At 38.2% G+C, this 16,237-nt stretch overlaps 1 protein-coding gene across 1 annotated transcript; it reads left to right on the top strand.

The window, feature by feature from the left end:
- The first annotated feature begins 174 nt into the window (after positions 1–174).
- LOC135463362 (uncharacterized) lies at positions 175–13,108 on the top strand. Its single transcript, XM_064740621.1, has 6 exons — positions 175–430; positions 1,789–1,941; positions 3,939–4,174; positions 9,617–9,899; positions 10,815–10,958; positions 12,154–13,108. The coding sequence occupies exons 1-6, from the start codon at positions 175–177 to the stop codon at positions 12,375–12,377; spliced, it is 1,296 nt and encodes a 431-aa protein (XP_064596691.1). The 3' UTR covers positions 12,378–13,108.
- Positions 13,109–16,237: the final 3,129 nt, after the last annotated feature.

A 16,237-nucleotide genomic window follows, 5' to 3' on the forward strand; every position in this document is an offset into this window, starting at 1 on the left:
CACACATCAATGCTCCATTAGTCATATCCCCAACGCTCAAAGAATGGGGTCATTGCCGATTAAAAAATGCCGTCACACCTGGCACCCCTCGAGGTCGACCCAGTCCAGCGTATTGGACTCGCCCAAAATTTTGTCACCTGTAATCAGGCAGCTCGGTAAGAGCGTTTGTTCAAAATGGCCGCCTCAGGTATGACGGTACCTGCGCTGGTGGTGACCTCTTTGGGTATGATTTTCTTGTTGTTGGCTTACGCCAGTCCGAACTGGGTTCAATCTTACGAGGCGGCAGAAAATCCTTTTGTAAAATGTGGTCTTTGGGAATTTTGTTTCAACGACTATACGTTTCCTGCTGACTTCAAGGGCAGACGCTGGATTGGTTGCTGGTACATCTTCTCTGCGGACATTCGAGATATGTGGGAATACCTTTCCCCCCGTAAGTATCCATCTATATAAATACATATATATATATATATATATATATATATATATATATATATATATATATATATATATACATTAGCTCAGTTACTCAGTATGCATGTTTGCTTCAATAACGTCAACATTTTTAGACGATATAAGAAGCATTACCGACCTATTTATATATCTATTGAGAAATACATAAATCCATACAGTTTCTAGGGTTACAGTAAATTACTAAGGGTATTATTTCAAAAATTTTGACATTTAATTGTCACAAGAGAAACATTCTTAAGCATGTAATGTAAATAAACAAAATTATTTTGTGACACGTTCATTGAGAATGCATGAATGTCAGAATGCACGATGCTATATAGAAGCCGAATAGGCATTTCGGGAGTTTCACGAGTTCACAGAGGTTTGGGCGAGAGAGGGTGAGGGCTCTTGCAAACTAACGTGACAATAAGGCATGATTTTATGGGATTTGCTAGACTGAATATACATCTGGCATTGTCGAATCTGTCAGCAGGTACCGTAAAACCATGCCATTTATCCGTGTTAGTTTGTGAGAGTCCCCACCCTGTCTCGCCTAAAGCTCTCTGAACATGTGAGACTCCTGAAAGGCTACCTCGGCTTATTAGATGGTACATCCTTCAAGTTTGTCAATTCAGTTTTGAATGAACTTGTCATTAGCATACTTGGGATCATTTAATTGGGATTGGTGGCTATAGTTAGTTCAGTTAAATTAATTGCTGGTACGTGGGAAGGTCTGCTAGCAACCTGCGGATGATCATGGGTTTTCCTCCCACCATAATGCTGGCCGCTGTCGTATAAGTGAAATATTCTTGAGTATGGTGTAAAACATCAGTCAAAATAATAAATAAATTAAATTAAGACCTATAATTTCAACAAATTCTGATACAAAACCTGAGGTAGGTAAATATCAAAAATTGCTGAAGATAACCCTCAAAGTTAATTTAATTGAACTGTGGTTGTAGTGGGCTAGCACAGCACAATGACCCAGGAGCCTCTCACCAGTGGGACTGCTGTGAGTTCAATTCCAGCTTATGCTGGCTTCCTCTCTGTGGTATGTGGGAAGGTCTACCACGAACCTGTGGATGATCGTAGGTTCCCGCCGGGTTTCCTCTCACCATAATGCTGGCTGCTCTTGTGAAAATGGAATTCTCATTTTAGGCAGTAATAGCTAGCTGTGCAACAACTGCTTTCAAATAAAAAAAAATTTTGCTCATTAAATTTTGCTGCCTGTCAAATCAAGTAAAAAAAAAAAACACAGCTGCTTATTCCAAGCTGAAGTTTGGCATGTTTTGGCTTGTGAGAAAAATTGTCTGAATTTGCTTTCTGTTTTTGTTTCAGCTTGGTTCATCTCTGTGGAGGTGATGATGAGTGTGGTTTGCCTGGCCCAGATTGGATGTTTCGTCATCGTTTTTCTGGTTCTGTTACGATGCCTGCATGCCTCTATGAACTACAATCTGCTAAACCTGGCGACTGTGGCTATACTCGTGGCGGGTCAGTGTGTTTATAGATCAGTCAGTTGTGTTAATTTGGTCATTCACCCTCTTCAGTTTCATAGGGTATTTTGCATGGTCTCAAAGAGAGGAGACCTGGGATCAAATCCAGGCCTGGTCATACTCACCCCTCCTCACCCCCCCCCCCCCCCCCATCCAAAAAGATGGTACTTATTGCTGTTGATTGTCACTTATAGCACTGGACCGGTAGATCCAGGATCAATCCTTGGTCGAGTCACACCTAAGACTTTAAAAGAGGAAGTTGTAACTTCCTCGCTTGGCGTTCAGCATGAAGGGGATAGTGCAACGACTGGTTAACCCACATCAGTATAATGGCTCAGGCGGGGCACCTTACTTGCCTTCGGTAAGTCGTCTCAGTGATGCAGCACTAAATAAAAGAGCGGTGGAAATCCGTCCTGCAACAAGGAGGCACATTACACGTGCATGCACCCTAATGATTCCTTCGTCGTCATATGACTGAAAAATTGTTGAGTACGACGTTAAACCCCAAGCACTCACTCACTCACTCACTTATAGCACTGAAAGGTTAAAGCAAGGAAACAGGACTGGTTGGCATGGTGTCAGTATGATGTGACCGGGTGGGGTGTCATGTCATTTGTCTTCGGCACGATAATTCGATGGCTGTAGCACTTTGGCGGCATGGACTCGCCCCTGTCACAAGAAGACACAGTATGTACACACATCTAATGACTCCTCCTCATGTTATAACTGAAACATTAAGTAGGACTTAAAAATCCAAGCATATATATATATATATATATATATATATATATATATATATATATATACATGCTTAGTTTCAGAAAGACATGTTTTTCTACCGCATACCGTTTTCACACGAACAATTTGTTGAAATATAGCAGTGCAACTACACATTGACAGAAGATCCCAAAAAGAAAACATCTCTTACAACCATTTGTATTATTTTTATTATTCCATCTGTAGAATTATTTATTCATTAATGGCCGTACGTGTCAGTATTAATTGATTTTGTCTCCATACAGTGCAGTAAGGTGTGGTCAAATGTTTTCTTTTACCCTAATTCCTCAATCTTTTCGCATATAAAAGAGCAACTTTCAGTGCAATTTATGCAGTTTTTTATGTGATTGTGTAAACAAAACTATATTGATTGGATAATTTCAGGGCTTCACAAAAAGTATAATTTTATAAGTCAGCACCGAGTAATGCCCTCAGAATTTGCTTAAGTAAACACCTTACCAACATGCAAAAAGACTGAAGAATTGCAGTAGCAGTGCTAGAGTCAAGAAACACAAATTTAAGTGGACATGGCCTGAAGACATTGTCCCTCTAGATTTCCCTGCTTCCATAGTTCCTAGGGCCTTTGTATGTTGGTCGCAATAAATTGTCAGTCAGTGGCGAGCTCTTGTGTGGTTCACTGGAGACTATTTCATCGATACGATGTATGTCACATGTGGTAAAGAGTTCACTAGTAACTTGCCAAAGGTTTGTGGTTTTACTCCATGCAACTTGGTTTCCTTCACCACTGCTAAAATTCAAGGCATAAAGCAACAATCAAATATATAAATAAATAAATATTACATAAACAGTGCCTTTACATTCTGTACTCCTATAAATTAACAAAATGTGGCCAAAACTCAAAAACTCTATCCCCTAATATCCCCTATGTCATAATATTGGCTGGAATAGATAGAAAACAGTGGTGCCCTGTCTAGATAATTCGCTGATTTATGTGCTGATGTTCTGACAGATTCTGTACACATTGTGGATAATACGGACAGTTGGCATTTCACCGGAGACCACTAAGTACAAGCGAACATGTTAACTAACTGACAAAGATTCTAAAATTGATAAAACATTGTTTCCCAACCTTGTCCTTTATATTATGTACAGAACACATATATCACTATGTTATGATCGTGCCTGTTGGATTAATGCAAGCGCCTGTGGTCAAACTAACCGATGAATTAACCAACCATTCCTATTTCCTTGTTTCAGCTGCATTGAGTCTCATATCGCTTGCCGTGTTTGGACATTTTAAGGAGTCTCGTCGCTGGATGTACCGACCAGACCAGAATTTCCTGTCGTGGTCGTTTGGCTGTGCTGTCATTGCCATGCTCTTCCAGCTCATCCAGGGAGCTCTCTTCTGGAAAATGGGCAAACAATGTTACGAAGAGGGAATCAAGAACCCACCGGCTCCTCCCATGAGGTCCTACGATTACGAAATGAAACCATACAGATAAATCTGAACTGTGGACATCAAAGATTTTTATAGACATGTAATATAGGCTCATCCAAGCTACACTCCAAAAAATAATGTTAAATTTAACAAAAAAGTCAGTCGTGTCAGCGATAATAAAATGGCTTCTGTTATTGCAGGAGAATAATATGTAGATAAATTCAGCGTGCATATTCTGTTATTTTAACATTGTGATTGTTGTAGACTAACAGGATATTATGTTATAATAACAGAAAAATTTTTTAGCATCACAGACAACAGACTTTCTGTTAAACTTAATAGATTTTTTTTTAGTGTATACATCTTTGTTTTTTCTACCCTATTTCTTCAACCTTTTCTTGAAGTGCAACTGAGAAAAAAATGTATTCACCATAATGTTTTGATTATGGTAGTAATTTGTGTTTGGTGGGTTAGCTAATATTAGGGTTGAACAGAAGATTTCTTTTTGTGTGTTACTCTCGATGCGATGCCCTCAAAATATCCTCAAAACACCAACGCATGAGCTTGTGATGAGGTTGAAGAATCATAGCGTAATCATTTTTCATGCGGAATTATACCCCTTTGTTGACACCTCCTTATGGTTTAACAAACACCTGTTTTAAGCCATGAACACTTCTTAGGGAGACGTTACACATTAACTAAGATTTATGTGTTTTGCAAGGTGGACTCTTTTAAAGATAACATCGATTTCTATATATCTTGCCAGACTCAGGTTTTTCTCTTTGTTTCAAGATAGCAAAACTTCTTACGTTTTTGCAAAATCTGAAAACCCTTTTTTTTTTGTTTTTGGAAAGTTTGCATCATTGAAAATTTTGATTTATTTACATTCAAACTTTCTATATGCTTTCTTAAACTTTTACCAACTTGTAAACCATGTGCCATTTAAACAAGACCTGCATACTTTGCAAAAAAGATATAATAATGTAGTAACATATAATTCATGATTTCATCGGATTCAAACCTTGCAAAAGACAAAGTTAAATCATATTAAATTTCATACTCATGCATGATTTACATACCAAGAAGATCTTGATGCAATTTGCACATTTTCCACGTTTACAAATCTCTATAACCTTGCATTATCTGTTTATGTTCCTAAGAAATACAATAATTTGCACACCTTTTTCAAACTGGAATTTACAGTGTTAATGTCCCCATCTGTTCATTGACACCAGGTGACTCCTTGTGATGTAATCTAAAAAAGGTCATTTACATCACTACTGACCAATCAGTGAAAAGCTTTCATCAAACTACAGATGACAACCATCAATCATTCATACCCAAATGTAAATGGTATCTTCTTTCAGGCTTGCACCTGCTGAAGTTCCCAACCAAAACTTTTTTAAAAATTTTTAAATACATGTATATATGTGCTGGTTCATAAGATCTTGTTTATAACATTCACTCGGAACTATGCAAATGTTGGTGAAATTTTATCCTTTTTGTTTTAAGTTTTAATATTTGGCCTTTTCAACTATGGACCAATAATGGGTTGTATGGAAAATTTTGTGCACTAGATGGGTTTTATTTCATAAAAGTACCATACCTGTGTGAATTTAAAAAGAGGGTGAGAAATTCTTTACCTTCATCATTTTGGTGTAGTTTTACACTGAGTTTCAGTTAGTTTGTACATATATGCTTATCAGAAGATAGGCCAGTGCCACAGTAATTTCACATTGTATATTGTATTAGCATCTCTTTTTTTTTTTAAAATTAGATATTTGAACTTAACCAATATCTGTGAATATAAATTTTGTCAATAGTTTTTGTAAAATTTAAATCATAATGATTTTACTAGTATTATTCATTGTCTATAGATATTACATATAATATAAGAATATACTCAATAATGATGAAATGATGATTAATTTTTACTGAGTTTATTTCACCATTTGGGTTAAAGTATCATGGCTACTAAAAACTAAACATAGTTTCTGTCTTTTGAATTCTGTTACATGTTGCTACATACAACTGATATGTTTAATCATTTTTCAGATTCACAAACATTGCAATCATTAATGCACTACATTGCTAACATAGAGATATTGTAATCAGTGTAACTATTAATGTACTGCAGTGGTTTGATACAGAAACGTTGTAAACACTAATGTACTGCATTGTAACCATTAATGTACTACAGTGCTCTGATTCAGAAACATTGTAATGATGGATGTACTACAATGCTCTGATACAGAAACATTGTAGACATTAATGTACTACATTGTAACCAATGATGTACTACAGTGCTCTGATACAGAAACATTGTAATCATTAATGTACTACAGTGCTCTGATGCTGAAACATTGTAACCATTAATGTACTACATTGTAACCATTAATGTACTGCAGTGCTCTGATGCAGAAACATTGTAACCATTAATGTACTAAATTGTAACCATTAATGTACTACATTGTAACCATTAGTGTGCAACAGTGCTCTGATACAGAAACATTGTAATCAATAATGTACTAGGGTGCTCTGATGCAGAAACATTGTAACCATTAATGTACTACATTGTAACCATTAATGTACTACAGTGCTCTGGTGCAGAAACATTGTAATCCTTGATGTGCTGTACTGTGTTCTGATGAAGTCTATCCTTCATACATATACACTCGTGTTTTTGGTATAGAAACATTGTTATCAGCTATGTCATACAGAAACATTGTGAAACTACTAGGTCTACTTTATAATCAATATAGATGTTTTATACTTATATTTTTATGGCCTTGTATAAATGTATTTGCATTTGTAAATAAAAAACACCAAAGGTTTTTAAAGGTTATGTTATTGTTGTATTACTAAGTATTTCATTCTGGACATGAAATCCCTGCTGAATGAAACTTGGAGACTGATCAGACTTCCCATCATATTGTCTCCAAATGAGAATAAATATCCAGTACTGATAACACCATTTCAAAGAATGCATAAACTAAGATGTAAGTTTGTACAATTGCAATAATTCGCCATCTTATCCAGAAGCCTTTCACCAATGCGGTCCTTGGGAGTTAAAGTTCAGCTCCTGCTGGCTGCCTCTCAGGCTGTATGTGCACAGTAGGAAGGTCTTCCAGCAACCTGCGGATGGTTTAAAACTTCAAAAGTGGACAAAACGGAAAGGTGTTTTTTCAATTTTATATTTATTTCCATTTTGGATTTGTTTGTGTCAACTTGCCCGTAAAGCACACAAAATAAAATAGGTGTTATTCTGTCTGCAGATGGGCAGTGGGAATGAGTATTAGTCCAGCTAGAGAAACAGACTACGTGTATATGCCATATCTTGGGGTGGTGTGGTAGGGGTGTGTCACTATAGTTGTATAGCGGGAAAATATAAATGACAAAGTATCGCATTGCCTAATATTCCTCAGCACCACCCTATGTAATGATCAGCTATTGTTTATACATAACATCGTGACCCGTCGTCATAACGTCACACGTTGTATTCATGAGTGTAACCGGAACGCACGTGTCAGACATCTTTGTTACAGAACTGTGACCAGTGCTCTGTGCCTCTGTACATACCGATCTCCCAGTTTGTGACATGGTTACTTGTATTACAAGATAAAAACCTTACACCCTACACTTCTCCAAACGTTAGAATTGTGCCCTTGTAGATGGGTTGTAATCTCTTTCTTAGTGAACAAGGTTAAAAGTATATAAAAGTAAACACATAAAATAAAAATATAAACAAAATAAGATGAAAATACTTATGTCACCTGGGCTGTGCCATGATGATTGTTATGTATGGTCTATATTAGAGAGGCGTTTACAGCATGTAATGGCCAACAAATGAAATTGGAAAACTAAACTGTTCATAGTTTTACAGTGATGTCATATAGCTGTTTTGAGCCAATCATGAGCACATTCTGGACCTGTGACCTGTGACCTGTGAGTTCAGGGGCGGTAAAAACATAGCGAAGTAAACGCAGGTGAGATAGACACTGAAGAAGATTTTAGCATAAAAAATGAAAAATATAGAATTTATTTCTGGAAAAGTAACCAGGACGTATGTAGCCTTCATATTTAATAGTTCCATTGTCCTGTAGTAGTAACCAGGATGTATGTAGCCTTCATATTTAATAGTTCCATTGTCCTGTAGTAGTAACCAGGATGTATGTAGCCTTCATATTTAATAGTTCCATTGTCCTGTAGTAGTAACCAGGATGTATGTAGCCTTCATATTTAATAGTTCCATTGCCCTGTAGTAGTAACCAGGATGTATGTAGCCTTCATATTTAATAGTTCCATTGTCCTGTAGTAGTAACCAGGATGTATGTAGCCTTCATATTTAATAGTTCCATTGTCCTGTAGTAGTAACCAGGATGTATGTAGCCTTCATATTTAATAGTTCCATTGCCCTGTAGTAGTAACCAGGATGTATGTAGCCTTCATATTTAATAGTTCCATTGCCCTGTAGTATTTTACACTAAGTCCTAAGCAATCAACAAAAATCAGCATTTCGCCCACTTAGTAGCTCCATGTTATTTATCTAGAAACCAAGAATTATATGTTTATGCGCAAGGGGAGAATATAAAGCAAATGACACACAATGTACCTGCATGTACACCAGGTTTACACTGTTCTGGCGTGACCAAGAATTAAGTATACAGTGATATGTTCAGGCATGAACTTTATAATGCTGCATGGACAAAAACTGATATATGTATTATGTCACAAGCAGCTGGAATTATGGAAACAAGCTTATTATATACTTATTTATTTATTTATTTGATTGGTGTTTTACGCCGTACTCAAGAATATTTCACTTATACCACGGCGGCCAGCATTGTGGTGGGTGGAAACCCATGACCATCCGCAGGTTGCTGGCAGACCTTCCCACTTACGGCCGGAGAGGAAGCCAGCATGAGCTGGACTTGAACTCACAGCGACCGCATTGGTGAGAGACTCCCGGGTCATGACGCTGCGCTAGCGCGCTAACCAACTTTAACTTATTATATACAATTATAGCACAATTATGTATGGATATTTCTATTAAAATGATATGAAGACATTAAGGTAAATGCTTACATATATATGTACTTCTTACTATATATACATATATTTAAAATAATATGACCTTGGTGTGTTTGATTTGAGTCCTTTAGTAATTACCGATTTCTCTCCCTTCTGTAGGAACTCACCTGTGAATTTACCTGAGCTTTACAATCGCGCTGAAATACCCGGATGAAAATATTCACCGTTCAAATATGTGAATGACGCTGAAAATTCCCTTTTACAACAGGCAATAAAGATATCACAAATCGACGATTTAAGTTAAATTCAGACAAAAAATCTCCATCGTTTTTGTAAGACATGTATTAAAAAGTATCCAATGTCCTAAAAAAAAACTGAAAATAAATGCCTTTACGTTCCGCAGAATGCACACATGAGCGGAAACACCTTGACATAGTTTAACTTGGACTCGTCCACGCACCTGAAGGGGACAACAGCGACTATCAAGATGGCGGCCGACAGATTCTTCAAGTACGGCTTTATCCTATCCTTAATATCTGCCTTGTGTGTATTCGTGTCTTTCGTGACGCCGTACTGGATGGAACAGCGGCAGTATGGCGACTCGAAACACAAATTCATCCGATGCGGGCTGTGGCAGTTCTGCCTCAACGAATGGAACTTCCCTCAGGATTACATGGGCAAAAACTACTCAGGCTGCTGGTATATATTCGCCCGTGAATACGACTACGTGAGAAAATATATGCTGCCAGGTAGGGCGTTAGTTAGAAGTTACATATCCAGGTGTACGAATAAAAGAATAAGTTTGTTATGAGTCTGTTTGAATCCTCGCTTTTAAGGGGTGTAATTAAGCGTAATACTTATAATATTTTAATCGGCCTTTTGGGGGCCAAGCGGTATTCAGGGTGACAGTTGAGACCACTATATAGGCCTATATACTGTTGATTAGTCCATCAGTATTCTGTCTAACATCACTGGCCCTTATCATCCAGTTTTGTGCCGTCTTTCTGCAGACCAATCAAACTAAATAAAGTTACCAATGAATTGTTTATTTATGGAGTAATAAATTTATTAGTAAATTCATTATTTTATTTTTCGATAAATGTCTTATTTATTGACAGATGTATTATTTATTGATAAATGTATTATTTATTTCTAAATTTACTATGTATAAATCAAAGTGTAAAAGATCAATCCAATAAATAGATAATAATCTGTCCGTCATCACAATATTAAATATCGGTCAAATAGCGAGGCTTCCATGGCCAAGGTGGTTAGCGTGCAATCACAGGGCAACAATCTAGAAGCCTCTTAGCAATGCCATCACTGTTTGCCATGGTCCAGCCCATGGTGGCTTCCTCTCCGGCTGTATGTGGGAAGGTCTTTCAGCAACCTGCGGATGGTCGTGAGTTTCCCCGTGGCTCTGACTGGTTTCCTCCCACCATAATGCTGGCGTCCGTCGTATAAGAGAAATATTCTTGAGTATTGTGTAATACATCAATCAGGTAAATAAATATGCGGATGGTCGTGGCTTTCCATTCCACCATAATACTCACCACCGTTGTATATGTGAAACATTCTGGTGTGCACCTTAAAACCCCAATCAAATAAATAAATGAATAAACAAATAACTCTACAGTCAATATGTGTACTGTACGTGTTTTCAGGTTGGTTCATTGCCGTCCAGTTCTTCATGAGCCTGAACATGCTCATAGCGGGCTTGGCATGTCTGATACAGGTGCAGTATCTTCTGGGAAGTCTCTTCTCACCTCTCTACCAGAAGGTCTCCTGCTTCCTTAGCTTCTTCTCAGGTAATGTAATCAGTGTTAGATATATGGTCATCAGATGATCACTGGTTGAACAATCTGCAGGCCAGGTAAATCAATCGGTGCATTCAGGTAAAGCAATCAGTGGTTGGTTCATCAGTCGATCACTGGTGGAACAATTAGTGGACCAGGTAAATCAGTCAGTGCTTACAGGTAAAGCAATCAGTGTTTGGTACATGAATCCATGACTGGTTGAACAGTCTGCAGGCCAGGTAAATCAGTCACTGCTTACAGGTAAAGCAATCAGTCTTTGGTACATTAATCCATGACTGGTTGGACAATCTGCAGGTCAGGTGAATCAATCAGTGCTTACAGGTAAAGCAATTGGTCTTTGGTACATTAATCCATGACTGGTTGGACAGTCTGCAGGCCAGGTAAATCAGTCACTGCTTACAGGTAAAGCAATCAGTCTTTGGTACATTAATCCATGACTGGTTGGACAATCTGCAGGTCAGGTGAATCAATCAGTGCTTACAGGTAAAGCAATCAGTCTTTGGTACATTAATCCATGACTGGTTGGACAATCTGCAGGTCAGGTGAATCAGTCAGTGCTTACAGGTAAAGCGCTCAGAATTTGGTTCATGAGTCCATAACTGTTTGAACTGTTTGTGGGTCAGGTGTATCAGTCAGTGATTACAAGTAAAACAATCAGTGTTTGGTACATCAGTCAATCACTGATTGAACAATGTGCAGGTCAGGTAAATCAGTCAGTGCTTACTCAGAAAGCAGTCAATGTTTGGTTCATCAGTTGATAACTGGTTGAACAATCTCAGGCCAGATAAATCAGTCAGTGCATACTTGAGAGTAGGTGGGTGGCTTAGGACGCCAGCATGGTGCAATGACCCAGGAGTCTTCCACCAATGCAGCTGTGAGTTCAAGTCCAGCTCATGCTGACTTCGTCTCCTTCCATGGATTGAAAGGTCTTCCAGCAACCTGCAGATGCTCATGGTTTTCTTCCACCATAATGACGGACACCGTTGTATAAGTAAAATATTCTTAAGTATGGCATGAAACACGAATCAAATAAATACTTGAGAGTAAAACCCTCTGTTGAAGTGTTGGTATGTCCAATACATGTATATTTTTTAAATGGTGGCCTAATTGTACCAACATAAGAATGGCAAATATCATGCTATAACCAAGACACCCTGACTAACCACATGTTATCTTCACATTACAGCTGCACTGTCAACGTTGTCGGTGACCATCTTTGGTGTCCGTTCTCAGGACAGATTCTGGATGCCCCAGCCCGATCGTAACTTTCACTCGTGGTCCTTTGGGATTTGTGTCCTGGCTGGATTCTTCTCTGTGTTCTCCGGAATGTCGCTGATCGTTTCATGTCTCCGAGACCACTTCTTCAACCAGCCAGAGGAGCACTATGGATCTGATAAGAGGCGGGACTGACCTGTCAATCAAGCTGTTCTTTACGCCAATCATTTTCTGCTAAGGGTGTGGCTAGAACTGTCAATCACAGATGGACAGTGGAAGGAAACTTACATTCTACCTTCAATCACTGAAAGAAGGGATGATAGGGGAGGGGTCAAAAGTTTTGAATGACAGTTAGTCACCAATATAAGGCAAACTGCATGTAAATAGGCTGAAATTTAAAAACCAGTCATGGAGTTAAAATTGACAATTGGTGAAATAAATTAACCTACCACTGGCTTTATTCATCCTACCAAGTAGGAATCCTGGCTATTCATAGAAAAGGATGTACCAAATCCTCACCAGATATGTCAATCAAATTTCGGCGGCCAACATACCCTCCCCACCCTCTGTGTTAACAGTTAAGCATTTTCAAATCTGTACAAGTTCAGTGTGTTTTATACTTAATGATATAAATCCAATTCCTTGAAATGATACGTGTATCTATATATATATATATATATATATATATGTATGTAGCACCAATAATTTGCCCTTACTGAGTCAATTCCCTTATTCGTCTACATATTCAGCTTTAAACGCTTGATTATGTTTGATCAGATCAAATCAATAATTGATGAGAATCCTTTGACTCAACCACTTCATTGTTCTGCTTGATTATACTATATATTGGCGTTTAGTGGAAGATCTTTAGCGCAGGCAGCATTTGTTCAAAAAGTGTATTATTAATTCCGAAACCAGGCTTAAATCTACCCATCTTGTTCTAATACAAAATCAACACTACTCAAGTCTAGACTAAAGTTAATACCGGACTTCCTGCTAATACACCTTGAAGAAATACATCTGATTGTTCATGTTGTATAACAGAATTCAGAATTTCAACATGTATCACTTACTGTGTGTGTATATATATATATATATATATATATATATATATATTATACTATAGAAGAAACTCAATTTGTTGATTTATCTTACTAGTTTCACCGTGTCATGACGGTTTCTTCTTCAGAGCTTTTATATATATATATGTAATTCACGATTGTATTTGAATTTTTATACAAAAACAGTGTAAAATCACTTCTTTCAAATAAACATTTATAGGCGTGGTGTTTCGACCATGTATATAGGAAGTGACGAGTTTACCATATAGGCCTATACATCTATATTCTAAGATGCATATTTTATCATTTCTGTACATAAATTTTTCATGGGTGCATTTTTATACATCTCCGAGACATTCATAAATAAAAGGATTATTATAGTATTTCACATGTTTTGTATTCATTATTCTTTTCACTATTGGTGGTGTTTTTGAAATTGTTTAGTATTCGCTAGTGGTGTTTGCTTTGTACTCACTACTTGTGTTTTGTCTTCACGTGTGGCGGTGTGTTTTGTATTCAGTATTCAGTTAGTTGGCGTTGTCTTGTATTCTTCATTGTAAGGTCTTTCAGCAACCTGCTGATGGTCGTGGGTTTCCCCCAGGTTTCCTCCCACATAACGCTTGGCCGCCGTTGTATAAGTGAAATATTCTTGAGTACAGCGTAAAACACCAATCAAATAAATAAATAAATGGATAAATAATATTCTAATGTGTATGACTCAATTTTAGTTGCTTACAGTCATGTGGTTCAACAGTCATAGTCACCAGCGGTCAGTGTTCAATTGTCAGATGGTCAAGTCATTCATGGTCATAGTTATTTATGATCAGTCCACTCAGTCAGCCACGATCAATCAGTCTAGGATAAGTCGGCCATTATCAATCGGTTAGTCGGGGAAAAACCAGCGAGAGATGAATCAGTCTGAACCAATGATAGATCATTGAGTCTGAAGCTGAGGATGGCTGTGGGTTTCCATGTAAAACACCAATCAAGTAAATCAGAGAGTGAAACCGGATCAATTAGTCAGTCAGAGTCCATCAGTCAGCCATGACCAATCAGTCAGTCAGAATAAAATCACAGCCGGGATCAATCAGTCAGCCAGGATCAGTCAGTCAGAATCCATCAGTCAGCCATGGACCAATCAGTCAGTCAGGATAAATCACAGCAGGGATCAATCAGTCAGCCAGGATCACTCTGTCAGCATCAATCAGTCAAGATCATTCAGTTAGTCAGGATCCATCAGTCAGTTAGTCAGGATGAATCAGTCTGACAGGACCAATCAGTTAGCCAAGATCAGTCAGTTAGCCAAGATCATTTTTGTCAGCCAGGATCCAATCAGGTAGCCAGGATCAATCAATCAGTCAGGATCAATGTGTTAGGATCAATCAACCTGTTAGTCAGGATCAGTTAGTCAGGATCAATCAATCAGTCAGCCAGGATCAATCAATCTACTAAGTCAGGAACGATCAATTAACCAGGATCAATCAATTAGCCAGTAACAATCGGTTAGTCAAGATCAATCGGTTAGTCAGGATCAATCAGTCTGTCATGATCAAACAGTCAGCCATGATCAGTCTGTCAGCCATGATCAATCAATTAATCAGGATCAATCGGTTAGCCATGATCAAGCAGTTAGCCAGAATCAATATGTTGGTCAGAATCAATCATCTGCCATAATCAATCAGTCAGACAGGATCAATCAGTTAGCCAGGATCAACCTGTAAGTCAGGATCAATCAGATAGCTAGGACTGATAAATCAGTCAGCCAGGATCAGCCAGCCATGATCAATCAGTCAGCCATGATCAATCAGCCCAGGACAATTATGTACCATCAGTGGTTTTGAAGGTTACCTGCAACTCTTTTATTTTAAGCGTGACCCTGTCAGATTTTACATGAACTGGTTCTTAAAAAACGCATATTAAATATATAGCGCGGGAGTTAAACTGCGTTTAGAGACGTGTTTAGAAATGGCGTTGTGGCATACAACGTGCTGAAAATCTACGGATAATGGTCGAAAATGTACTTTGAAGTAGCTTTGCTCACTCCGGCAAAAAATGGGATACAGCATTTCAAAAGGTATGATATGAGTACAGTGTACTTAACTTAACGCTTGTGAACGTTAACTATTGTAATAATTTATTCGGACCATATAGGAAAAGGTATAAAATTTTATTTTTCCCACATTTGTATAACATTAATTGTTACAACGTGTTCAAATGTTTTATGGTTACAACATGTTCAAATGTTCTAATTTTACAATGTTATACAAAGTGTATATATATTATTAAACAATTATCAAGCACCCCGGTTATATTACCTCTAACCATGATACTGACCGTCGCAGTAGAACTGAAATATTCTTGAGCATAGCGTTAAAAAATAAAAAAAATTAATAAATAAACTTTTTATCGGCAAGATATGTATTTATTTACTTTATACGATTGGTGTTTTACGTCGTACTCAAGAATATTTCACTTATACAACGGCGGCATGCAATATGGTGGGAAGACACCGGGCAGAGCCCAGGGGAAACCCACGACCATCCGCAGGTTGCTGGCAGACCTTCCCACTTACGGTTGGAGAGAAACCCAGCATGAGCTGGACTTGAACTTACAGCGAACGCATTGGTGAGAGGCTCCTGGGTCATTACCCTGCACTAGCGGGCTAACTGACTAAGGCCCCTCTCCCGTCATACATAGGAAGGTCTGGCATCAAACTGTGGATGGTTGTGGGTTACCACCAGGTGTTAAATTGCCCTTAGCTAAGTGCACATCATATATCTACAACATATGTTGCCATGGTAGTTAAGGGCTTACTTAGCTAAGTGAGCTTCATGAAACCGGCCCCAGGCTCTGACTGGTTTACACCCACTATATTACAGATCTCCCCACTTACGGCCGGATAGAAAGCCAATAGAAGGCTGGACTGCGACCGCCTTGGGGAGAGGCTCCTGGGTGATATGGCCACGCTGACGCGCTAACCACCTCGGCCAAGGC

The sequence above is a fragment of the Liolophura sinensis genome, chromosome 3 (genome assembly GCF_032854445.1).
Source record: "Liolophura sinensis isolate JHLJ2023 chromosome 3, CUHK_Ljap_v2, whole genome shotgun sequence".
In the NCBI taxonomy this organism is placed as follows: Eukaryota; Metazoa; Mollusca; class Polyplacophora; order Chitonida; family Chitonidae; genus Liolophura; species Liolophura sinensis.